Source organism: Alnus glutinosa, chromosome 9, assembly GCF_958979055.1.
Source record: "Alnus glutinosa chromosome 9, dhAlnGlut1.1, whole genome shotgun sequence".
In the NCBI taxonomy this organism is placed as follows: Eukaryota; Viridiplantae; Streptophyta; class Magnoliopsida; order Fagales; family Betulaceae; genus Alnus; species Alnus glutinosa.
Window position 1 is genome coordinate 7,199,203 of NC_084894.1, and position 27,061 is coordinate 7,226,263.

Sequence of the window (27,061 nt, forward strand, 5' to 3'; positions counted from 1 at the left end):
ATTCCAACTTTATATTAAATCAATAATTTTTTATTATTATTTTTTTTAAAAAAATCATTACAATACAAAACTTTTTCTTTTTTCTATACAAATTATTTTTAATTTATATCACATCTATCACTTCTTACTACGACTCTCAACTCCCACTTTCTTACCAAACAAGGCCTATATGTTCCTAATTTTTGGTGTTGAATCTATCATGGATGTGGGATCCTTCATATAATTAAATAAAATATTGATAGAGTTTACAGAATGAGTAATAATACTTTCATAACCCCTCCCACTCAATTCTCACATAACCTTCTCATATTGTGTGAATTTCATGTATGTAGGTCTCATATGTAGGACCCACACAATATGAAAAAATATTATAAGATAAATAGATGGGATTTATAAGAAAAACATTGCCCTTATGTAATAATAATGATACCTTGACAATCTCTCTCATCCAAATTTTTAAAACAACCAAGTCAAACCTTAACATCATTGTACAAGTGAAGAGCTTGACAACTTACAAGACCTACACCTAGTTTTTGAGTGTGGCTTTCGATATAATAAGGATAGCTTCATTGGGTACCAACCACCATAATTAAACTTTGACTAAAGGTGCATGCAAATAAAGCTGTCACAATAGAGGGGCATCCCACACCTAGGCCCCTTTAAAGGCTACCCTATATATGTGTCAAACGTTGAACTGCCTTGTCAAGTCTAGAGGTTTGGCGTTGGGTATGTACTTTCTATTTAATTTTTGTCGCGATGTGATATATAAAAGGTTATTTTAAAATAAAAATAACTTTATTTATAATCTTTCAATTTTCATTCCTTTTAAAAAAATAAGTAAATTTTAAAACATTTTAATTTAAGATATTTATTTTTTAAAAAATTTTAACCTCAGTCATCCTTAAAATTTTTCATTAAATCATATCAAAATTTTCAAAATATAAATGTTTATTTTTTAAAAAAAGTTCATTCAAATTTTCAAAAATTTAAGTATGGATATTTTGCCAGATTTCGCTACATTCTAATCAACATCTAAATCTTAACAATTTTTTTTTTTCTTAAAAAAAAGAGAGTATTTTAGAAATTTTGACAAGATTTAATAAAAAACTCTAACGGAAGACTGAGATTGAAACTTTGTAAAAAATAGATACTATAAGTTAAGACTGTATAAAAATCTATTTGGCAACAGAATATAATTCTGATTCTACTTTTTTAAAAAAATAAATCATATTTTATTGAACTTTTTTAAAAACAAATCATATTTTATTATTATTTTTTTTTAAAAAAATAAATTATAAAATTTTTCAAAGATTCAGGCATGGATATTTTTGTAAATTCCGTTAAATTCTGACCAACACTTAAATCCTAGTATTTTTTTTTATTTTTTTTTCCTAAAAAAAAAAGTATTTTGGGAATTTTAACAGTATTTAACGAAAAATTCTAACAGAGAGTTGAAATTAAAAAAAATTAAAAAATAAATACACTAAATTTAGACTTTTTAAAGTTCGGATTTTTTTTATTTATTTTTATTTTTATTTTTATTTTTTTCAGAAGTAATAGAATATAAGTGAATTTTCCCCTCCAAATATTATCATTGTTGCATTCCAGATCAGTCCGTATTCTTGCCTTCATGTTCTTGCTTTTCTAAGCTTTTTAAACCCCACTTCATAATTTCCTTCCATTTTGTACATGGATCAATATTTACTAAGCATCTTTTCAAAGCCTTACACAATAATTTAAATATTGGGGTAATAACATTTTTTTCCTTATGATCTACCAGCCTCTGTCAATATGCCCCCACGAATTTATACTCTCACCAACTGACCGCAACAAACTACTATTTACTTACGCAAACACCCTGCGGTTAGGGAATCTCGTTAATCTTTTTAGGCGTTAAATTTTGTTTAAAGACAAGTATGCCTTCAAAAAAAAAAAAACTTTAAAAATATATAAATATTACAAACTCAAAAATACTAAAAAAAATAAAAACAATATATATATATATATATATATATATATATATATATATATAAATATAAAACTTAAACTAAAAAAAAAATTAGATAATTGCATAATCAAATTCATGTGGTTAGCCTAAATTATAAATCGCTCACTGCAGTATAAAAAAATAAGTTATCGGAATATGCCAAAATAACAATTTAGTTCCTGCAGTCAAATTCTATCAAAATACTTGAATTTTGTTAGTGTGCCACATCAACACCAATACTATGATTACAAGTGTCACTATTAGTAAAAACAACATTAAAAACAAAAATATCTAAAACAATTGGCCCAAAAGACAGAAATGAGACTTTTGGGTAGAATGGGCCCTCTTTACTGAGGTTAGACTTCGACTCAACAAAAGCGACCAACTTTGGGCTTGCTCTTTTCTCCGAACCAAAAGGACACAAGCCCACATCAATCCAGCAAGCTCCTCAGGTTTAGAAAAACAAAGTTGACGCCATTATCACTCCTACAGCCACTCACACAATTTGCCCCAGCCTTCACCAGTGGGATATTATTTGGGATTCTTTGAGCTCCTTTTCCCAAACACTCCCCTACCATTGACACCCCATACTTTTAGCTCTATAGCACTGGAAATACCACAAGGACAAGCACATCATATTGTTCGCCGAAATATGCCCCGACCTAACTAAAGCCTCCGCATAATGACCGTTTACCAACATCCCCAGCCGGAGCTCTCAACACCGACGCCATTGGGAACACACCAATGCCAGATAATAGGCGATGAAGGCTTTATTTCCAACCCTAGAAGATTTCACAAACTCCTTCAACCTTTTCGCTTGAGACAACACCTCCACGGCGGCCAACCAAACTCTGAAGTAACATCAAATATGGTCCATAAACAAGAAGTTCCAATCCATATTGTTGTTGGAAACTTGGTTTTTAATTATCTTCATTATTGTACACTATCACATTGGGTTACAAGACAATTTATCAACTCCATGCAGTAGACTAAGGCAAAAATCCGCAACTGTAGGTGTGATTAATTGAAGACCTTTAAAAACGTTAACTTACAATAGGTCACACACCGCAGCTGCTTTACTACATCTTGCTTGATCAAGGACATCTCCAAAGCAGTTGACAGGTCCATGACACATAAGCTAGGCTAGGCTTTTATTAAAGAGTAATGTTATTTAGTAGACTCTTGTACAACTGGATGACGTGGCAATAAAAATCAGCTTTTGGAATAAGAAAAATTGCTGATTCTTACTGCCCATATCATCAAGTTGTATTGCAGTTGTACATGAATCAACTAAACAGAATTATCTTTATTAAAAAGCATCAATTGGAAGGAGATGGGGACCTCTCCTTTCTTTTACCTGTCAAGGAAGTAGCTTTACTGATTGGAACTTCTTCAGAAAACCGAAAGGACTCCGGGCTGTTATGCAAGCCATTGCCGGTTGTAACACTCTCTGACTTGCAAGGATTTATTGATGCAAGGTTGTAGATGGGGTGACCATTTTCAGAAGTTTCCACATTGATTGGAACTTCGTCAAAAGCTTCACAAGCACTTGGCCTAGTAATGCAGAGCCAAGTTCTCAAAGACTCCTCGCACTCATTGCTGTCGCCAGCAACAGGCACATGCCATGATCCTTTTTCTGATTCCTGAAACAGAGATTAACGTCTAAACACTCAATACAATAAATGAATCAAGATCTAGTTTTTAACCAATATAACAAAGATTAGATGGGAGCAGCCAGTCACTTGTAAACAATTTTTGAGGAACACATGGAACCACAAAGCCCATTCATTCTCATCCCATAAACCACGAAACTGCCATTATGTATAAGAGTATTATTAGAAACTAAATTTTTATTTCACAATTATCTCATAATACTGATGTGGTAATCCCAACTAACCTTTGGATCAGTACTTATTAGAAAAAAGAAAAAGACTAAATGTAATAGTTGGTTGGAACTGCCACATAAACAATGTGGGATAAAAATGTGGTATAATAGCATTACTTTTGTGTATAAATATGCAAAAGAACTGGTTGAAGAACAAAATTTTCCATTCAGGGGGAAAAATCTGTTGAGAATTTTATAAAATAAAGAAACTAAACAAAAATTTCAAATTGAGGGTGGAGTATGGTAAAATTTAGGATCAAATCCTACCAAGCAAAAGAAAGGAAGAAAACAACATAGCATTTTACTTTATTATTCAGTGCTGAAGTTTATATATATATATATAAAATAAAAATAAAAAACTCATATAGATGACATCTTCAACATTTTTAATTATAAAGAAAGTTTATAAACATATCCAATTAGAATCTTGCTCATCTATGACCGATTAGGGGTGAAAATTCGGGCGGATAACCGCTATCCGCATATGCATGTACGGATATCAAAACCTATTATCCGCATTCCCTTTATATATATAAATATATTTAATTAAATTCTTTAAAACAAAGTCGTTTTAAATTTGATAAGTTTAGGATCTTTAAGTTATGTTAGGTTTTTTTTTTTTCTTCATTACCATCTCAAAGTCATACTTCACTACATTTTATTTTATTTTATTTTCTTTGGGTAATCCAAACTCTCATTACTTTATGAGACAATGACCCTCTATGATTGATAATTGTGAATTATGTAACAAGTGAAATCTTAATTTATTTAAACTTGCATTAATAACTGCATTATTTAATCTTGGATATAGATTTTGATTGTAATCCAAAACGCTCATTACCTCATATGCGGATAGCCGATAATAACCGCAACAACTGCGCGGATAATTAAAAGTGATGACTGCATTATGCGGATGCGGATATTGCTAATAATTGCATCTGCATTTTCACCCCTATGACCCATTATAAAATAGTGTTTGTGCATTCATTTCAAGAAAGAGTTGCAATTTCCACCTTAATTATACTTCCATGTTGCCTTTTAAGTTTTCAAAAACTATTGGAAATTGATCGAATCTTAATGCAGAAGATTGAAAACAATGACCTCGATCTCTAAGCACCGTGCGAAAGTGACTTTTTATTGAAAAAAAAAAAAAAAGAAAAAGAAAGAAAAGAAAGAAAGAATTAGAAAAAAAAAAAAATTAAACACAAGCAAGACTCGAAACCAAGAAAAGTCAGAGAGAATATTTTGAACACAATTCCTCATATCTTCCATTAAAATTTTGAACTCAACTACAAAGCATCCTCCATTCATGTTCCGGAGATTTCTTCAGTCCAATTTCCCTATCTCACCATGTCCCTCACCTTTCAATGTATCAGTCCACTTGTAATCTAATGAATATTGACCATATATGAATTTACTTTTGAAAGATAAAACTGACAAAAATCTCCCAATTTCAGCACCAGTCAAATGTATTAGTTGTGACGAGCTATAAAAGCTAAGTTCTGCTGCTATGGAAGATTTTTCGGAGTTCATACATGGACAGAGTTTGGTGGATATTCCTCTCCAAGGAGGGCAGTTCACTTGGTCCAATAATCAGGTATGGTCTAAAATTGATAGGTTTTTGTTATCTCCGGAGTGGGAAGAACATTACCCTGATGTGTCACAAAGTCGTTTGCCTAAACTTTTATTAGACCATTTTCCTTTGATGTTGGATTGTGGATCGCATAGAGGGGAAAAAATACTTCAAATTTGAAAACATGTGGCTCAAATCTGTTGGCTTTGTAGAACAAGTGCAACGTTGGTGGGAGTCTTATGTTTTTCAAGGCCTGCCGAGTTTTGTGCTGGCTAGCAAATTGAAAGCTTTAAAAGTGGACTTGAAGATTTGGAATGCGGAGGTCTTCGGTGATGTAGGGAAGAAGAAGAAGGAATTATTAGAAGGTATTAAAGAGCTAGAGTGTTTTGAAGAAGCTCGGGGGTTAGTGGAGGAGGAGCGGGTTCAGAAGTCAGACATGATCAGGGAGCTGGAAAGAACTCTCCTGTTTGAGGAGGTTAATTGGAGGCAAAAATCTCGGGCTCTGTGGTTGAAGGAAGGGGATAATAACACTAAATTCTTTCATAGGGTGGCCAATTCGCATCGGAGGTACAATCATGTGGGAGTTTTGAGGATCAATGGGGCTTTGTCTTCTGATCCGGTGGTAATTAAGGATCATATTGTAAATTATTATGACTCTCTGTACACCGAGCAGAGTTCGTGGCGGCCAAGGGTGGATGGTGTTTCTTTCTCCTCCATTGATGCGGATGAGTGTCTTTGGTTAGAACGAGGTTTTGAGGAGCAGGAGGTGTGGGAGGTGGCGCGGGAGATGAACGGGGATAAGGCTCCGGGTCCAGATGGTTTTTCTATGGCTTTCTTTCAGATATGTTAGGGGGTTCTCAAAAAAGATATTATGGCGGTATTTTCAGAATTTCATAATAGTTGCCAGTTTGAGAGGAGTTTGAATGCAACTTTTGTTTCCCTTATTCCTAAGAAGGCTGATGCTTTGGAGGTTAAGGACTTTAGGCCTATCAGTTTGGTGGGAGGGGTCTATAAAATTATTTCTAAGGTCCTTGCTAATAGGCTCAAATCAGTGTTGGGGAAAATTATTTCGAACTCTCAGAATGCTTTTGTTGGTGGTAGGCAAATTTTGGATTAAGTTCTTATAGCCAATGAATGCCTGGATAGCCAAAGGCAGTCAGGGGAGGTCGGATTATTGTGTAAACTGGATTTGGAGAAAGCTTATGATCACGTGAATTGGGATTTCCTCCTTTACATGCTTCAGAGATGTGGGTTTGGGGAGAGGTGGAGAAAATTGATTAAATTTTGCGTTTCTACGGTAAAATTTTTCATTTTGGTAAATGGCGTCCCTTCTGGTTTCTTTCAGAGCTCACCGGGGATTAGGCAAGGTGATCCTCTTTCTCCTCTGCTGCTTGTGGTGGTTATGGAAGCGCTTAGCAGGATGTTAAATGTTAAGGATATAATGGTCAACACACAAACCCTAGCAGCCGCCACACAAATCCTAGATCAATCAGCCGTGAATCAAGGCAATCCTCTCCAACAATCACACACTCGGATACTCTCTCCATATAAAACCTACAGCTAGCATTATTCTCTTGCAACTTTCCTATTGTACCTCAACGGCTATATTACCATATCTACCTTCCTAGAATAGAATGATTCTTACCTTATGTAAATGACAGTGTACACGACACACATATACTTGTAAATCCTTATAAATATAGATCAATACTAAACCCTAAGCATCAAGTGCTTAAGGCTCTTTTCCTAGTTTTATATTAAGTTTACATGGTATCAGAGCCTACCAACAGCCAACGCTCATCCATGGCCACTCCTACCGCCGCCGCTCCTACTACCTCAGATCTCATGCCCAATGTCACCCAACTTGGAAGCATCAAATTAGAAGGTCCTAATTATCTCGGATGGGTTGCTCAATTTCAACCAATCTTGTGTGGTTATGAACTCCAAGGTCTACTGGATGGATCAGATCCATGCCCCCCGAAACTCATTACCAATACAGATGGTAATGGTGAAATTCCGAATCCAGCCTATGTTTCATGGCTGCGAAGAGATCAGCAACTGCTGAATCTTATTATCTGCTCTCTTGCTCCTCCATTGGTACCTTCGATGTACGGTTTAAAAACATCGCAGCTTGCCTGGAGCAGTTTGGCAACACGGTTTGCAGCACAATCAAAGTCCAGAATTTCCCATCTCAAGCGCCAGTTACAACGCTTGCAGCAGGGGAACAAAACTTGCACTGAATACCTCAGCCAAGCCAAAACTTGGTCTGACGAACTTTCAGCAGTGGGAAAACCCGTTGAAGATGATGATCTCATCTCCTATGTTATCAATGGTATTAATCCTATCTACAACTCTTTTGTTACTGCCTTTACTTTACGTGATCGTGAAACCACCTTTCATGACTTCCAATCTGAATTGTTAAGCCATGAAATTCTCCTTCAAAATCAGCAGCAAACTCTTAACCCTGAAGCAGGATCCTTTGCCCTTCATGTCAATCGCTTTCGACCACCCCAGCAACCCAACAATTTTCATAGTCCTCCTCCCAACTTTCGTCCCAGCCCCAACAACTTCAGGAAACCAAAACCCTTCCCCCGTCCCCCTGGTCAATTCCGCCAGTCAACCCCTCCTAATCACTACTCCCCAAGACATCCAACTCCACCCTTACCCAATACCTCTTTTGGCAATCACCCCACCAATGGTGCTACTCAGCCCCCGCGTCAGTACTCTCCTTGCCAAATCTGTGGCAAAACCAGCCACCGTGCCCTAGACTGTTATCATCGCATGGACTACGCCTACCAAGGCCGTCACCCACCAATGCAACTTGCTGCCATGACTGCTCAGACTAATGAAGAGTTCACTAATCAAGAATGGCTTGCCGACTCCGGTGCCAACACACATATCACAGCCGACTCATCTCTCCTCACAGAATCACAACCGTTTGATGGCTCCGAAACTGTTGGCGTCGGTAATGGCACAGGTTTGCTTATTCACAACACCGGTTCTTCTATTGTTCAATCCCCTAATTCTGCATCCTCTAAACTTCTTCTCTCACAAATTTTACATTGCCCGGCTGCTTCTGCCAATTTACTTTCTATTAACAAATTCTGTAAAGACAACAAATGCTGGTTTGCTCTAACTGATATTGATTTTACTGTGAAGGACAATTTGACAGGGAAAATTCTGCTCCACGGACCCAGTGAAAATGGGTTGTACCCCATCCGGTTGCACCCTCACTCCTTGAATAAAGCATCCGGGTTCACTGCCCTCCTTGGTGTCAAAACCACTGACATGGTTTGGCATCAACGATTGGGACACCCCTCTCTCTCTATTTTACAGCATCTGTTTCGTCATCAGCATCTTCCTCTTCTCGGTTCAGTCAATCAGTCCACTGTGTGTGAATGTTGTCAACTTGGCAAGTCTAAACAACTTCCGTTTTCAGAGTCCATTAGAAGTTCTTCGAGTCCTTTAGAAGTAATCCACTCCGATGTATGGACCTCTCCGGTTCCATCACTGAGTGGATGCAAGTTTTATGTTTTGTTTATTGATGAATACAGCCGGTTTACTTGGTTGTATCCTATTATGAATAAAAGTGAAGTTTTTCAGTGCTTTATTAAATTTAAATTACTTGTTGAAAATCTATTCTCCACTACTATTAAATATTTTCAAACTGATAATGGTGGAGAATATATCTCCACCACCTTCAAACAATTCTTGGACCAAAATGGCATTTTTCACCGACTCACATGTCCACACACCTCTCAGCAAAATGGTATTGCTGAGAGAAAACATAGACACATAGTTGAAACCGGCTTGACCCTCCTTGCTCAATCCGGTTTACCCTCTAAATACTGGGTAGACTCCTTCCTTACCTCAATTTTTCTTATCAATCGTCTGCCCTCACCAGTCACAAACAACACTTCCCCTTTCTTCAAACTATTTAATAAAGAACCTGACTACACACTGCTCCGTGCCTTTGGTTGCCTCTGTTATCCCCTGCTTCGTCCCTATGCTGCTCATAAACTATCCTTCAGAAGCAAGCCCTGCATATTTATCGGCTATGGTGCCAACCAACGTGGCTACCGGTGTCTCGACCCTCACTCTCATAAAATATACCTTTCCCGCAATGTTGTCTTCGATGAGACCAAATTTCCAGCCAAAACACCATCTCTCTCTCACGGGTCCTGTAAAATCACTACAGCCCCCAATACTCCCGTCTTCTTCCAACCTGCTGCTCTTTTCCCCCCACCCTCTTCCCCTATTCCGTCTTCTCTTTCTACTGCTCTCCCTTCACCTACATCTTCACCTCCTAATCCTACACACTACACTTCCACTCCCCTGTCTCCCTCCGCATCTCCATCCCCAGCATCCCCTACATCTCTATCTCTACCATCATTCCCCACCCCAGCACCTCTCCCCTCCTCCCCCACCCCCACTCCCGCACCTCTCCCCTCCCCTATCTTCCCTCCTCCTCTCCCTACCCACCTAGTAGCCCCTAGCAACCGTCCTATCACCCGATCCCAAACCGGATCCTCCAAACCTCGAACTTATCCTAACTTCACCACATTTCATGCTACCAAACATCCTCTACTCACCTATACCTCTGTCGTCCTTCCACCCGAACCTTCAACATACCGTCAAGCTGCATCCCAACCTGAATGGGTTGCTGCAATGACTGCTGAATTCCAAGCACTCCTCTCTAACAACACTTGGTCTCTTTGTCCCCGCCCTTCCCACCAACATGTTGTCCGCAACAAATGGGTCTACAAGCTCAAACAGAAACAAGATGGCAGCATTGACCGTTACAAAGCTCGTCTCGTCGCCAAAGGATTTGATCAACTTTCTGGAATTGACTACCATGACACCTTTAGCCCAGTCATAAAACCTCCCACCATTCGGTTACTCATTGCCTTAGCCGTTCAGTTTGATTGGAACATCACACAACTGGATGTCTCCAATGCTTTCCTTCACGGCTACCTTGATGAAGATGTCTTTATGGAACAGCCTCAAGGGTTCCAAAACCCTCAGTTCCCTACTTATGTGTGCAAGCTGCATAAAGCTCTCTATGGGCTCAAACAAGCTCCCCGGGCTTGGTTCACCCGGCTCTCTACTTCTCTCTTGGAAATTGGATTTTCTACTTCTCATGCTGATCCTTCTCTTTTTACTTTTCACACTAACGGCTCTCACATCTTTCTCTTAGTGTATGTCGATGATATTATTATCACAGGTAACAATAACGCCTCCATGCAATCGGTTATAGGCAAACTCCAACTTGACTTTGCCATGAAGGACCTTGGCTCTCTTTCCTACTTCCTTGGCATTCAAACCACCCGGGACTCTACTGGCATACACCTCCGGCAATCCAAATACATTCAGGACCTTCTCCACCGTGCTGGCATGATTGACTCCAAGCCATACCGCAGCCCCTGCCTCTCTGGTTCCAAGATGTCCAAGAATGATGGTGAACCCCTTCCCAACCCTTCTGATTATCGACAACTCGTTGGGGCCCTCCAATATGCTACTCTCACGCGCCCGGACATTGCCTATTCAGTGAATCAACTCTGCCAGCACATGCAAGCTCCCACCTCCGTGCACTGGACAGCAGCTAAAAGAGTTCTTCGTTACCTCAAAGGCACCCTCGATTTTGGCCTCCATTATACCAAAGGCTCCTTCACCCTCCACGGCTTCTGTGACTCCGATTGGGCTGGCAACCCTGACGATCGCCGCTCCACCACTGGCTATGGCATCTTCTTTGGTTCCAACCTCATCTCCTGGTCCGCTAAGAAACAAACTGTCGTCTCCAGATCCAGCACCGAAGCCGAGTACCGTGCCATGGCTATCACTACTGCTGACCTTTATTGGCTCCGCATGCTCTTCAAAGAACTACAGCTTCCCTTGCCATCTCCTCCCACAATTTGGTGTGATAACTCCGGCGCCCTTGCCATTGCCTCCAATCCGGTCTCTCATGCCCGCACCAAGCACATTGAAGTTGATGTCCACTTTATCCGGGACAAGGTTCTCAACAAAGACATTCAGCTCCGCTACCTCTCCACCATTGACCAGCTTGCCGACATCTTCACTAAAGGCCTCCCGGCTGATCGCTTCTGCTTCTTGCGTGACAAACTTCCGGTCGTCCCTCCCCTCAGTTTGCGGGGGGGTGTTAAGGATATAATGGTCAACACACAAACCCTAGCAGCCGCCACACAAATCCTAGATCAATCAGCCGTGAATCAAGGCAATCCTCTCCAACAATCACACACTCGGATACTCTCTCCATATAAAACCTACAGCTAGCATTATTCTCTTGCAACTTTCCTATTGTACCTCAACGGCTATATTACCATATCTACCTTCCTAGAATAGAATGATTCTTACCTTATGTAAATGACAGTGTACACGACACACATATACTTGTAAATCCTTATAAATATAGATCAATACTAAACCCTAAGCATCAAGTGCTTAAGGCTCTTTTCCTAGTTTTATATTAAGTTTACATTAAATACGTCTATGCTCCAAGGCTTGCTTTCAGGCTTCTCAGTGGGCTTCATGGGTAATGAAGCTTTAGTGGTGAATCATTTACTGTTTGCGGATGATACCTTAATTTTTTGTGGAGCTCAAGCCGAGCATGTTCGAAATTTGAGGTGTACCTTTTTATGTTTCGAAGCGGTGTCAGGGTTGAGGATCAATTTAGGCAAATCGGAATTGGTCTCTATTGGCAAGGTGGAAGATGTAGAGTCTTTGGCTTATATTCTGGGTTGTAGAATTAGGTCTCTGCCAATGACTTATTTGGGTATGCCGTTGGGGGCGTCGTTCAAATCTATTTCTATTTAGAATGGGGTTATTGAGAAGGTGGAACGAAGGTTGGCTAGTTGGAAGAAACTATATTTGTCCAAGGGTGGAAGGGTAACTTTGATTCACAGTACTCTTTCTAGCATTCCTACTTATTATTTATCTCTGTTCCTTATTCCTGTGAGTGTAGCGAAAAAACTGGAGCGGCTTCAAAGGGAGTTTCTGTGGAGTGGTTTGGGTGATGAGACTGAATGGCATCGAGTCTGTACTCCAATTAAGGCTGGTGGACTGGGTGTTCGTAATGTTATTATTTTTAATCAAGCCTTATTGGGGAAGTGGATTTGGAGGTTCTCTCAAGAGCGTGATGCTTTGTGGAGATCGGTGATTGAGGTGAAGTACGGGAGTGTGAGGGGAGGTTGGTGTTCTTTACCGGTTACGGGGCCTTATGGTGTCAGTGTTTGGAAGTTTATTCGAAGGGGGTGGGATAGTGTTGCCAAGATTTTGCGTTTTGAGGTGGGAGATGGGTCTCATATTCGCTTTTGGCATGATCTTTGGTGTGGGGACAAGCCTCTCAAACTCTGTTTTCCAGCTTTGTACTCTATTGCGCGTTCTCCTGATGCTTGGGTGGTGGATAATTTGTCTGTGGTTGGTGGCGTGGTTCATTGGAATGTTCTCTTTACGCGCTATGCTCAGGATTGGGAGGTGGAGATGGTGATGTCCTTCTTTGATCAGTTATACTCTACTCGGGTTCGGCATGGGGAGGTTGATAGGGTGGTGTGGAATCCTTCCAAGAGGAGGAATTTTGAAGTGAAGACTTTCTACAAAGCTTTAGTTTGTCACGAGGCGGTCTCTTTTCCTTGGAAGGGTATATGGCGTGTTAAAGCTCCGAAGCGGGTGGCGTTCTTTGTTTGGATAGCGGCTTTAGGAAAGATCTTAACTCACGACAATTTACGTAGGCGTGGTATTGTGGTGGTTGAGTGGTGTGTTATGTGTAAAAAGCATGGGGAGTTCGTTGATCACCTTCTTCTTCATTGTGATGTGGCTCGGGTTGTTTGGAGTTTTTTTTATAGCTTGTTTGGGGTGGAGTGGGTTATGCTTAGTAGTGTCGTGGATTTATTGAGGGGTTGGGGCACTTTGCTGGGTCGTGGTCCTGTTTTTCGTATATGGAAGCAGGTTCATTTATGTGTTTTGTGGGGCTTGTGGCGTGAGAGAAATTCTAGGCTTTTTGAGGATGTGGAGTTTTCAGTTGGGGCTATTTGTAGAAAGGTGCTTAATTTGTTATATCTTTGGGTGTCGGCGCATAGCCCGAGTAGTTTGTTGTTCGCTGACTTTTTACTTTCTTGTTCTTTCCTTTCCTCTGTTTAGGGGCACTTTTGTATACTTCCTGTGTACTAGGGTTGCGCCCCTCTGCGCTTTTTAATGAATTATTACTTATCAAAAAAAAAAAATTGGTTAGAAAGCCTAGAGAACAACTCTATGAAAACCGTCAACACGTAAGATGAATATACTAGCACATTAAACTTCAAAAATCAAATTACAACATGGTACCTGGATAACAGATGAATATGAAGGCGGCATCTGAAGTTTCACACTACCCTTCCCAAAAGTATACCGAACCTGGAGAATAGAATGGAAGAAAGGTTTATTCCTACAAAATGGATAATGTGCAACGGTAAACGGTATATGTACAGGTACAAAAGGTAACCAGTTCAACCTTGTGTCCCCCCTATTATCTCCATAAACCAAGCCTTTTGGCCCCCACTCTCCCCCCCACCCCATTTCCAAAAGTGCATGAACATCAATGGAACTTACAATGACATACACCATCTAAAAACTTTTATTCATGGAAATGAGCATACACCAAGAATTTTGTGTAATGAAGGCCTACCAAACCTGTCATTAGAATGTTTTCTCACTAAATTTTAATTAAAAAATCAATAGTAAGCAACCACCAAAAGGAATCTGAAAATCTGTACCAACCCTTTTTGTAGAAAAGTCTTTTTTGTTTTGGTAAGTGCATAACTTTTGTTTCGGTAAATATGGCAATAAAGTCTTAGCAAAAAAGAAATGTAAGATACAATTCCCATCAACTTAATCTCTAAGCTTTTAGAATATATACTTAGAAGAAGAAGACCCCTAAGCAACGTTGATAGTTTTAAAACTGAACAGCTCTTTGCTATTCTGAGTATTAACTTTATCTAATTTCAATCCTGTCCCCCGAAAGGTCATTCAGATTGAGGAATGGTACAGTAGCTATGGACAAGAAAACAACTACATTTCATCTAAATAATGATAATCAGGAGAAAAGCCCTGTTTGATGCAGTGCCTCAGTTAAGCTCAATCTACTCAAATTCTTCAATGCATTTTTCTTCGTCATTCCCATGTGTATAATGTAAACGTGTTTGTGTCTGAATAAGAGATCAGTTATCTTACATGTGAACCAGACAGAGTTTTACATGCATCTTCGACACAATTATATGTTAGTTATTTATTTTTTTATTTTTAAGTAAAAGAGATATTATTAAAAGTGTAAGGTGCCCCAAGTACACAAAAAGTACATGAGAAAACACCTAGCTAGAAGGAGGAAAAAAAAAATAGAAAACCATAAAAATTAATCATCAAAGGAAAAACAAAAGCTACTATTCAAAGATACAAAGTATAGAAAAATTAAGACTTAATCTCTTCCAGAGTCCTCTCACGGTCCTCAAAACTTGTGTAATTCATTTCGCTTCACAGACACCACAAAAGGTACGAAAGCACTATCTTCTATACAACAACACTCTAAGCGCCACCAGCGGTCCACCAACACACATAAGTAGACTACTCGTCTAGGCATAATCTAAGATGGCCAAAAAAAATAAAAAAATAAATCCCATAAGGCACAAGCAACCTCACAATGGAGAAAGGATGGTCCACAGACTTTTAATTCCTTTTACACATACAGCACCTATCGACCATAATGACATGTCGATTTCTTAGATTGTTCATGGTAAAGATCTTTCCTAGGGCTGCCGACCAAACAAAAAAGGCCACCCTCAAAAGAAACTTAGTTCGCCAAACACTCTTTTAAGGAAAACGAAAGCCATCATTACAAACCATGATACTGTAGAAGGTTCTAACATCGAACAAACCTTTTTTGAAGGGGACCCATCAAAGCTTGTCTTCACCTACCCATCCCACTCTAACTGAATACAACTTAAAGAACAAAGTAAAGACACCTAACTTCCAATCATGAGCCGCTCTAACAAAGCTTACATTCTACTAATTGGAGCCACCCGAAAGCTCCAAGTGAGTCGCAATAGAAGCATACTTCGCACAAACAAAGCCATATAAAATTGGAAAGGCTTCCTTAAGGACCATATCCCCACAGGCCCACCCCACAGATCATGCCAGACTATTAACTTTGGAGCTATCTCCTACCTCAAATTTGGTAGGATTAGAAAGCTTCCCCCAACCCCTCTTAATATTCTTCCATAACCCCAACCCATGCATCCCAAGAGGCTCATTAGAACACCACCCACCCCACGACCTGCCACATTTAGAGTCCACCATAACTCTACACCAACCTTCTCTCTCATGCACGTAATGCCATAGCCATTTTTTTTAAAAGAGCATGATTGAACATCAAGTTCCGAACCCCCAACCCCACATTTTTTTTTCTTTTATTTGCACCAGCCGTGACAGACCCATCATGGCTTGTTTCTTTTTCTCTCTCTTTTTTTTTTTTTTTGTTTATCTCCTTTCTCTTTTAACCATAGCAAACTTTTGTTTGTTTCTTTTTTCTCTTTTAGGCATAGTGACTTGTTTTCTTTCTTTTTCTTTCCCTTTTCTCTATACAAAACCGTAGCAGGTCTTCATGTCTTGTTTTTTTTTTTTCTTCTTCTTTTCTTTTCTCTGCTACTAGCCGTAGCAGATATCCTTCTTAGAGTCTGGTTTTATTTTGTTATAGAACAAAAGCAACCCAACCTTTGATTTGTTAGTCAAAACAATTACTTTATTATTCAAAGCTTTGGTTCTAGTATTGTATACTGCTAGTACTGTTTAATATTTAAAGCCATGGTTTGATATATTTTTTTTTTTTAAAAAAAAAAACTCTTATCTCTCATACGAAAACCCTTACTTTTAAGAGAGCAAATATATATATATACCCTCATTAATACCAGAGCCTTTCTTCTACCCTCAGTCTACGATGCAGGCAGGATAAGAGTTCTATTTCGAAAATATGTGATTGTCTATTTTGATGGTTTAACTACTATCCGGTTGATGTCACTAACACTGAAATTTTTGTAAGTTTTGTTTACAAAGGATGGGGTCAATTATACTTTTATATTTTTGTAAGGAACTTGGTGGACATAATTTGCGGTTACGTGTATATCTATATATAGCGTAATAAATTTTCTACATTAATTTCAAATGTCTTGTTAGTATAAAGATTTCACAGTTTCTTATAAAATAATTTTTTTTTTTTTTTTTTGCTATTTCGAAAGAATTCCTAAAAGGCTGAAATTGATAAGTTAATAGCATGCCAAATCAATTTAAACATACCTCGTGAGCCCACTCTCAATAGACTAGCAAGCCGAAACCGTAGTTGTGTCAGTATGTTTGTCTAGTGGTGAGTATATTGTAGTAATTTGTTTAAACCTGTATTCAAGTGACTAGCTAGCCATCAAGGATTTGACTTAGCTACATTCAGAGAGGTAAATAGATCCTCTACCCTTTCTAAGGTTATTTTATGTCCTATAATTTAATAAAGTGTTTTTAACATTATAGATATGTACATGTGAGTAATTATTTTATTACTGTATTGCAAATTCTTCTTGCTTTCATAAAGGGTTTCTAAAGTCCTTTTGAAAATAAAAGTTGCCTGTGGAAAGTTATATCATTGAGAAAATATATTTTTTTCTTGAAAGTTCTTATAGTGAAATAATTTCTAGATATACTCAATTTTTTATTTTGGAAGGTTCCCAAATTGGGAAAGCGTTATTTTTAGAAGATATCAAGAGAAGTAAAAGAGATGAAAAAGTTTAGAAGATGAGGGCACGTATGGAAGAGATATTTTTTGCCCAATATGATTAAATGAAAAACATGGCTCGGTACCGACGCTGGGGTTAAGGCCCAACCAATGAAGGAGGCTATGCCATAAGATGTTATTCCATCAACAGTCACACTAAGTGCACTTTGATTGATTAGCTGATGAGCAGGTACTTGCGACCGCACAACCCTAATACGGGGCGTAACAGTGTACATGGGCCCTATTATGAAAAATTAGTTATAAACATATATGTATATTTATATGTTTCAAAGAAAATGATATGCTTTAACTAGCTTTATTGAAAATTGTATTTTATTTAATTAGCGATATGAGATAAAGACGTTTTGAAGGGTTTTCAAGAAATTAAGTGTTTTAAGAGAGATTTTAAAGAAAAATGAATTTAACCCAACTGTTTTATGGTTGGGGATTTACTTACTGAGCCTTTCAGCTCATTCAGTTTTCTTTTTTGTTTTCATGTCTTGAGCAAGGACTAGGTGGTTGGGATGTAAGGCTAGGATATCCATAGGGAACATATCCTTAACAATTTTTCTTCAAATCAATCCTCCACTCACTATAGCAGAAATCATCCTACCCAAAACCTCCATCATAATGACAAACAGCAAAGGAGACAAAGGGTCCCTTTGTCTCAAGCCACGGGAGCTCCTAAAAACATAACTGGGAGTGTCGTTCATCAAAACCAAGAAACGCATTGAGGATATACAATGAGCTATCCAAGAGCACCACTTCCTCCCCCTTCCCCCCCCCCCCCCCCCCCCCTCCCAAAACCACACATCCTCAGCATTTACAGCAGAAAATCCCAACTAACATGATCATAGGCTTTTTTTAAGTTTAGCTTGCAAAGCATACCCGGCTCCCCAGATCTAATTTTACAATCAAGACATTCATTGGCAATAAGAATTAGATTTGGGGAGCCGGGTGTGATACTCTTGTTCGAGATGAGATTTCTCCTTAAAATCTAGGAAAATGCACGCTTTGAAAGAGAAATGAGCAAAAGAGAGGCATATAAAAAGTAATTAACAAAAGCATGGGCATAAATATGAATCAAAATCAACGATGTATAGGATAGCCTTTCAGAAAACACATACTTGATGTCTTTCTTTCCACTTTAGGAAAAAGCTACTTCCTAGGAGTTCAAAAATGTGATCTCTCATTTCATCATTTGTCACAAGTAAACACTTGACTTTGACTGCAGCATATAGCCAATACCTGAATTATATAAGTCATGATAAGGAAATCTCGAAAATAAATAAATAAAAAATTAATAATAATATAAGGGCAGTATATACAAGCTATGAAAAAAGATGAACTCCTATTTCATAAATTCAAGATCCAAAGGACATCAAAATGGTAATTGTTTAAGTAGCCCCTTTTTGCTTTTTGTAATTTTTTTTTTCTCAATAAGTACTTGATTCACATATTATGAAAGTGATATATGTGTTAATCATAAAAATTTTAGCTAAAATGACAGAATAAAGTACATTCACACACACAGAGACAAGCACTGATTTAAGGGTTTATACCAATCATCATTAGAACCAGTTGGTGTCATATAAAGAACGCCTTTATCCATCCACTCCTCTACCAGCTTTCTGTGGGAAGGATTTTCCAGAAGTGACCCAAGGCGTTTATTATGCAAGACAACCAGTGGCCATTTGTTTCCGCTCCTATTGTACAATTCTTTAACAACAGCATCAAGCTGCTCTATAGAAATTTTCAAAACATAAACATAAATGAAAGATATAAATTAGTGGTTAGATAGAATGAGAGAAGAAGGGAAGAAAAAGGGGGGGGGGGGGGGGTAAGAGAACCCAACTTAAGGCATACAACCTGAGAAACACTGAATCCACCATCTGCAAAATTTTGTTGGTAGAGTCCAATATTTGCTCCATCAACTATAAATTCAAAACCAGCATGTTTTTCCAGCCAACCCTTTAATAAAGGATTAAAAAAAAAGAAGGTAAATTAAGTAAAGAAAGGATACAAAAACAAGTTACTAAAGATAAAAGGACAGCAAAGTACATTCATACGCTGTTTTGGAATGGAGAAAACAAAAATAAACCTTTACTATACCAAAGATTAAACGGTCTATGAGCTTGACAATGCACAATAGACTGAGAAAACCAAGAACACATAAGTTATGTGGTCCACGAGTTAATAATCAGCCAACTACTTTGGAACCAGACTAAACAAGTGTCATCCTTTGATCTGAAAAATCAGAACCAACAATCATGTTGATGATAGGAGCACACAAATTCAACTAAGTTGACGAATGTCAAGCAGCAATTTCCTTAATCTGTTTCTTGATCCTTGTAATTTCTATATATATAACTCAAACAAATCTGCTACAAACTAACCTCAACATTCTAAGTAACCCATCATCTTATATCCTAAAAAAAACTCATAGCAATCGATTGCTTACCTGAAACTCCCTAAAGTTCGCATTGACCTCCCTTTCCATAGCCAACGCAGCAACCGATTGCGCAAACCTCTCCGTCTCCGCATCATCTATATCCACACACGCCAATTGCTCCCCACAACCTCTACACCGCCCAGCCGAATCCACATTTGCTCTCTTCACAACCCAATCCCCCTTCCCAATCCACCCCAAACCATGCCATCCTCCACCGTTCCTCGACACCGCCTCTTCCACCCTCCCCACCTCCGAATTCACCTCTCCCACCTCCCTAGCCTTCCCACTGCTGAACCAATCCTCGATAAACTTCGCCGTCGAATTGCCAACGCTCCTCACCGAATTCCTCAACTTATGCAAATACCCATAAACCCTCTCTCCCCTCCCCGTCTCCGCGCTCACCTTCAACAACGCAGCAAGCTCTGGTTCCTCCACACTTACCCCCATCACACCCATATGCTCTTCTACCTCATACGCCTTCTCCGCCTCCGAATTCTCACAGAAACACATCAATGCCGGGTCATACGTGCGCAATCTCGGCGCAATTCCGTACTTCCCCATGCTCTTGACCAACCCAAAGGCGTAATCCCCGTCTCCCTTCGCCGCGGCAAGGCGAGCGACGGCGGTGATCGAGGCCTCATTGGGGTGGACGTTGTTTGACAGCATGTGGTCGAATATGCGAAAGCCGTGGTCCAAAGCTAAGGTTTTCTGTGATGGGTCTGTGAATGTGTTGGAGCAGAGGTAGAGGAGGGCATTGAAGTGGTGCTGGTTCAGGCGCAAGCCTTGTAAAATCGCGGTCTCGTAGAGCGAGATTGCGCCGCGCAGGTCTTTGTTCTTGGAGCATAGAGTTAGGTCCGAGTGGAATTCGGTTTCTGGGGTCTGGTTCTTCCTTTTCTTCTTCTTGTCCTTGATGGAGGGGTAGGGGAAGTTGGTGGTGTCCATGGATGGAAGTCTGAGCAAAAACCCCTATGGACTCAAAAACCCTAATGGTGTAATCTGTATTTAGGCAGTGTTGCTAAGAGCATTCCCAATGGTTTATGTATTTTTCAATCTAGAATAGCTAATCAAAATCTATTTTATCTAGTTTAGCTAATGAATTTTAAATGTACTATACATCCGATTATCTATTCTTAACTCTATATTATTTTTTTATTATTTTTAATTTATTTATTTCATTATAGTATTTTTTTTTTCACGTGGGTCCCACTTTATAACTCCACTACTTTGCACACTTTCTCTTAAATCTCCATTATAAAGGAAGAAAAAAAAAAAAGAACGTGGAGTGGTGGAGGGAAAAAGGAAAAAAGCAAAGCTAAAAAAGTGGAGATAAAGAATAAAAAAAATAGATAAGTGAATAATATAACTCTACATGTAGAGTTCCACTATTTATGGAATTAAGGAAAATCTATTATAGAGTTGGAATACATAAGCTGATGGAGTCTCTTTTTAACACTTTTATTATCTATTCTAACTTAAAGTTACAAATAGATAATCCATTGGGAGTGCTCTAAGTTTGGGGGTTAAGTAACTTAAGTGGGTAATTTAAGGGTATGGGCTCGGCCTAGAGATTGGGCTTTTAGAAAAAGTTCAGTCCGACCCAATGTGATTCTTGGAAAAAGTTTATGGGTCTGTTGGGCAAACTTTTCAAAAAAACTCATTTGTTTTGTTAGGTGTTCGTTTTGGTACGCAATTCTTTCTTCTTCTTTTTTTTTTTTTTATATTTTTTTATTTTTAAGTCTCTTGTATTGTGTTTTTTTTTTTGAATACACAAAAAAAAAAAAAAAAAATTGAAATTATGTTTTAAATGGTTTAAAAAACCAAATATTGAAAAAACATGTTTTGTAATGTGAATTAAATTGAATATAATACAAAATTCATGTCCATGGGGTGGTTTCGGCCACCCCAAAAGACAAATAAATAAAAAAAAATGGTAGGAGTTTGGCCCAATGGAAGTGGTTTGGTCACTTCCAAAAGGTCAAAAAATAAAAATAAGTATGAGTTTGGTCCCATAGAGGTGGTTTTGCTACCCCCAAACTGGCCGTCGGAGGTGGTCGCACCACCCTTAAGGACTTTGGGGGTGGTTTCTGCCAACCCCTTTGGCCCAAATGGGTGGCTCAAGCCATAACTTTAGTTTTCTTTTTTTCCTTGATTTTTACATTTAAGTTTTTTAAATTTTATTAATTTATTATTTTTTCTAATAAGATATATTTCACGTGTCAAGTTTCGATTGGTTTGATGTGGAACTCTGTTAGTTTTCTTGACGAATGTACTATTTGAGAGTATATGCCATAAGCGAGGTATCTCCTATGATTGAAAGTGAAATCGATAAACAATTCTCAAAAAATAAAACACAAAATACTCTTAAAAAATTGTTTTTTTTTTTTTCAGTTGTATATATATATATATAAATAAATAAAAAATCAGGTGTCAAGGCCGCAAGTTAGCTGTGTAAAAAAAAAAAAAAAAAAGTTTATTAATTTTTATTTTTTATTTTTTAGAAAAGGTGGCGGGTGCTAGTGGCATCTAACCCATGATGGCATGCAACCACTATCGTCTGGCAGCCCCCGCTGCCCCGCAGATCTGGTGCCCTCACAGTAAATTAGTAATTGCTTGAAAGATTTGGTAACCTAGCGGTGGCTCCTTAAGAGATTTGGCAGACATCGAACAGATTTGGCAGTCCATGATGACCACCAGACAGATTTGGTGGCCCACAATGGCTATCAGATCACCGCCACTATGCATATATCTTAAACTATAGTGAGAAAATAGCTAGATTAAATGTAGGATAAAAGTCTAATCTAATTACAATTATTAAATTAACTTTTTAGAGTATAAATCATTAAGGTTCTATAATTTAATTATTCGAATATTTACTTAATTAAAAATAAAGTATTAAGGCGAAGATTCCTTTAGAATATAGTTTTTTTTTTTTGAAAATAAGGTATTAGAAAATAATATTTATAAATACGTGATATTATAAAAATACTTAATAGTCTTTGAACCTAGTTGGAAAGATGATTAATATACTTAATGCATTAATTTAGCTTCCAATATTTAATTTACTAATTTATATGCATGACATATAACTCTCATATAAAAAATAAATCCCAAGTACTTCACATGCATGATAATTTCTCCCATGATGAAAATTGAAATAACAAACTGTTCAACTTGGCAACCTACGAGTAGGGACGGAACTAGGAGGGCGATAGGGCCATGGCCTCCCATCAACTCCCCAAAAAAAAAAAAAAAAAAAAAAGGTAAAAAATAAATAAATAAATAGCTTACTGTTCCTTACCAACAAATTTTTTTAGCTCCTGGTCCCTGCCCCTACCCATAAGAGCTTCTAGCTAGTTCCATCCCTGCCTACAAGACTATCAAAAGAAAAACTCTTCACCTTTAGGATCTAGAAATATTGAAAATGAACTAGAAATAAATATTGTTAAATCAAGTAAACTAATCAACTCCTTTCAAAAAAAAAAGAAAAAGAAAAGTAAACTAATCAACAAATAAATATTGATCATTTCTTCCATATCATTTTGATCATCAACTCTTTGTTGCAATACACCATTCATTTCTTGAACAGAAAAAAAAATAAAAATAAAAAAAATACACCATTCATTTCTTCCATCTTCGTCCAAATTGTTGTATCATCCTTATCTCCAAGATGCTTCATCACCTGCAGTTTCCCTTTTATCTCTTCAATTTCCATTTCGAATTTATGTCTAGCATCCAACTGAAGTATCTTATTAATTAAGGGCCTCCTTTTTCTCCTTCTGAAAAATTAAAATTCCTGGTTTATGAATACTGCAGAAAGTGTAAAGTGAAGTGAAGATCGAGCAACACTTAATTAAGCAGCATATGAGACAGACTGTAGTTAATTAAAACCTGAACCACACACCTTTTGCTCTTCAACCAACCTTAAGACAATCTCATCAGCCTTTTCTGCTTTACATCATTGATCAGTACCAAAATAAATATGATCGATACTCATCACGGCTTTAAAACGCGTTGTGTCAAGAATAGTGTGAATATACATATAAGCACATACCTATTCTCATGTCCACGTAATGTGAAACGTTACAAGCATGAAGTGTCATGTCATTATACATCATCAAATTCAAGGTGACTGTTTTGCATGTCATGCATGTAGCACTTCAAAGAGCTTCTCCTAAATTTGTCATTTATTTATTCCACATCTTCTTCATGGTTTCGGAAGTAGTTGAGCAATAGACAAAAGTGGGACGACAAGCATCGACGGTGGACAGAGTATTTCAGTCGTGTACGTTATTGAGTTTTTGAGGTTTGCATGTGGGGATGATAATACAAACGGGCCCATTTGTTGTCCATGTTAAAAGTGTGCCAATCGCATGACATTGGCATCCAATGAGGTGTACGATCTTTTGATGACAATTGGGAATTTTCAAAGTCACATGCCTTGGTATGCTCATATTTGGAATTGTGTTGAGAAATAAAACTTTGATTTGTAGAAAAGTTACAAATTTTACTTTTTTAGAAAAAGCTTCATTTTCAAGTTTTATCAAAATACAGTTTTGGTCCTTTTTTTTTTTTAGGGATAAACACCTTTTTGTCCCGTGTAGTTTAACTCTTTTATTTTTTGCCCTCTATGATTTATTAATTTGTATCGCAGATGGTACGTTGACTTTGGCTAAAGTCGACGGATATAGTACTTATTCCGTCTAAAAACTAACGGTTATCCACGTCAGCGTCACTAAACACCCTTAAAAACTCGACACTTGTCCCAGCGCCACATCAGTGTCTTGTCATTGCTATATATATATATTAAAAGCTTAAAAAAATGAATAAAAAAGGCCAAATGAGGGGCTCTTGGGGTTAGATGTAATATTTGTCTAAAAGACAGATTAATATTCGCTTTATTATTCAAGAGTTCAATGATTTTTTCATACAATTTTTATTTTACTTTCATTAATTTCTTTAGTTTTACATCTTCATTTTCAACATATAAATTAATAATAGTATATTCAAAATATATTTATTCTATCACCAAACATGCACAATTACTGATATAGATTGTTTTTCTAGGTTGTTAAAATGCTTGAGAAATTTGTGAAGCTTGGAATTGATCCTCCTAAGGGTGTACCTAGGCTATAGTCCTCCGAGGACAGGTAAAACACTTGTTGCTAGAGTAGTGGCTAATTAGAATTAAACAATTTGAAGATAAATTAACAGCTTGTTTTTTTTTTTTTTTGAAAGGTAAATTAACTGCTTGTTAAGATGATAGAAAGATAAATGAGCGATTAATACCATTATAATTAATTCCAACCAACTTGGACAATAGGCGGGCACCGTTTCATGCGGATGCCATAAACACCAATTTTCAGGATCCCTTCCAATTTCTTTCAATAATTTGAGATTTTAAATTGTTAAATCTCAGCTCTTCTTTAAATCTAACAACTCATATTGTGCCAACTGTCAACATGAAATAAATACGAAATAAATGCTAAAAGAATTCAAAAAAATTCATGACAATAGAGACAAAAATGTCATTCACCATAAAAATTCCAAAAATAGCCGGATCCCCGACCAGAACGGCCGGATTCCGACCAGCTGGCCGAGATTTGGCCATTCTCCGGCTAGAACGGCCGGATCCTGACCTGTCCCTTCCCCAACCGGCTAGTCGGGGAAGGGGTCGCCGAGGTGACGTGGTTGTCGTAGCAATCACCGTTGACATTGCAGCAGGGGCCCCTGGAGAGGGCATTTTCGTCTCTATTTTCATGAGTTTTTTTTTTTTTGAATTCCTTTAACATTTATTTCACATTTATTTCATGTTGACAACAAACACAATATGAGCAGTTAAATTCAAATAAGGGAATTTAAGGGGAATTTGAGGGGATTGCAATCAGTAGAAAACTCCTTGTTTGGATAAGGATTTTCTTAATTTTAAACAAAATAGGTATTATTTATTTTATAATCAAATTTAAAATTAGTGCATTTAACGATATATATAATTTTACATTATTTAAAATTTTTAATAAATGTACCAACATTAACTTTAATCTTTATATACACCATTAAACACAACAACTTGAAATCCAATCTAAAAAGTAAATAATTTTCTTTTGATTTGAAACGGAGAAATCCTATTCGATCCTTTCTTGTTTGGACTACTAGATCTTTTCGTTTTAATGAGCTCTTAATAATTGAAAAAAAATATTCTCTCAATTTCAAATAAGTTCAACCAACTCCAACAATAAAGGCAATATTGAAGGCACCTTTTCACGTGGTTGCCATAAAGGCACGTAGAAAGGGACTCCTTATCCCATCTGCCCATTGAGGTGGTCCACCCACATATTCAATGCGTTTTTTTTTTTTGAAAGAAAATAAAATAAAATATGATTTTTGTATTTTTATTTTCTTGAAAAAAAGTTGTCTATTCCGTTAAAAATAACTATTCCACTCATATTATTTTTTTTATTTTTTTTTATTTTTTTAGGAATAGCTATTCTCTTTAAAGAGAATAATTATTCCCATGAGAATAATTATTCTTAAGAATAGGTCCATATTAAATAAAAAAATGGCTAAACAAATGATTAATCATTCTATTTTAGGCGCCTATTCCATGAACCAAATGGGTCTTAAATTGATTAGCCATATTATCAATTGAAAATGAGATATTAGAAAAAATTGAATATTAAACTTAATAAGTGATTTTGTATATAAAAAAAGAGAAGAATAATTTTTTTAAGAAAATAATTAATATTTAAATCTTTTTAAAAAAACTTAAACTTTTGGCCTTAAACCCTAAAAAATATCGAGCCCTGCCTACCGTTACTATTAGTTGCTGTACTAGCTCATAAATATATGCTCCTATGCCAAACACTATTTCTTTATTGGGATCGCCAATGGTCAAAGCCTCAAAGGAATCATGGAAGTACCTCAACATTTAAGATTAATATACGTTTAAGAGAGCGACCCAAGATAAGTCTGCCAGTAATTATCAAGCTAACAATGTAATAAAGGGTTTGAAGTTACCACAATTAAGAACCATTTTTATCTTGGGTAAAACTTTTAATTCCAACCGTAAAAATGAAATAAATTAATGTTGGAATCTATTTTGGTGGTAACTTCAATAAGGGATTTTGATCTTTCATTTGATTCTACTAATGAAATGACCCTTATTGACCCACTTTTGTAGCCTTTTGGTCACTAAAAGTAGAAAAAATGGTGGGAAGTAAAGACTAAAATAGATCAGGATCCTCTATAGTTATTGGTCTAAATTTGAGAGAATTCATACAAGTAATTGTAAGATACCACTTATAGGACCTACCTAATCAGATAAGTGGTTGAACAACCCAATATTTATTTGGTCAGGTGAGTTCCAT

General features: G+C 37.3%; 1 protein-coding gene across 1 annotated transcript; it reads right to left on the reverse strand.

Annotated features, from left to right (window-relative positions):
* Positions 1 to 2,118: 2,118 nt before the first annotated feature.
* LOC133878384 (proteinaceous RNase P 2-like) lies at positions 2,119 to 20,704 on the reverse strand. The gene is made up of 6 exons (XM_062316935.1): positions 19,707 to 20,704; positions 19,115 to 19,216; positions 18,808 to 18,983; positions 18,373 to 18,493; positions 13,783 to 13,851; positions 2,119 to 3,630 (listed from the first exon to the last, which is right to left on the reverse strand). Exons 1-6 carry the CDS (start codon positions 20,637 to 20,639, stop codon positions 3,307 to 3,309), a joined length of 1,725 nt encoding a protein of 574 aa, XP_062172919.1. The 5' UTR covers positions 20,640 to 20,704; the 3' UTR covers positions 2,119 to 3,306.
* Positions 20,705 to 27,061: the final 6,357 nt, after the last annotated feature.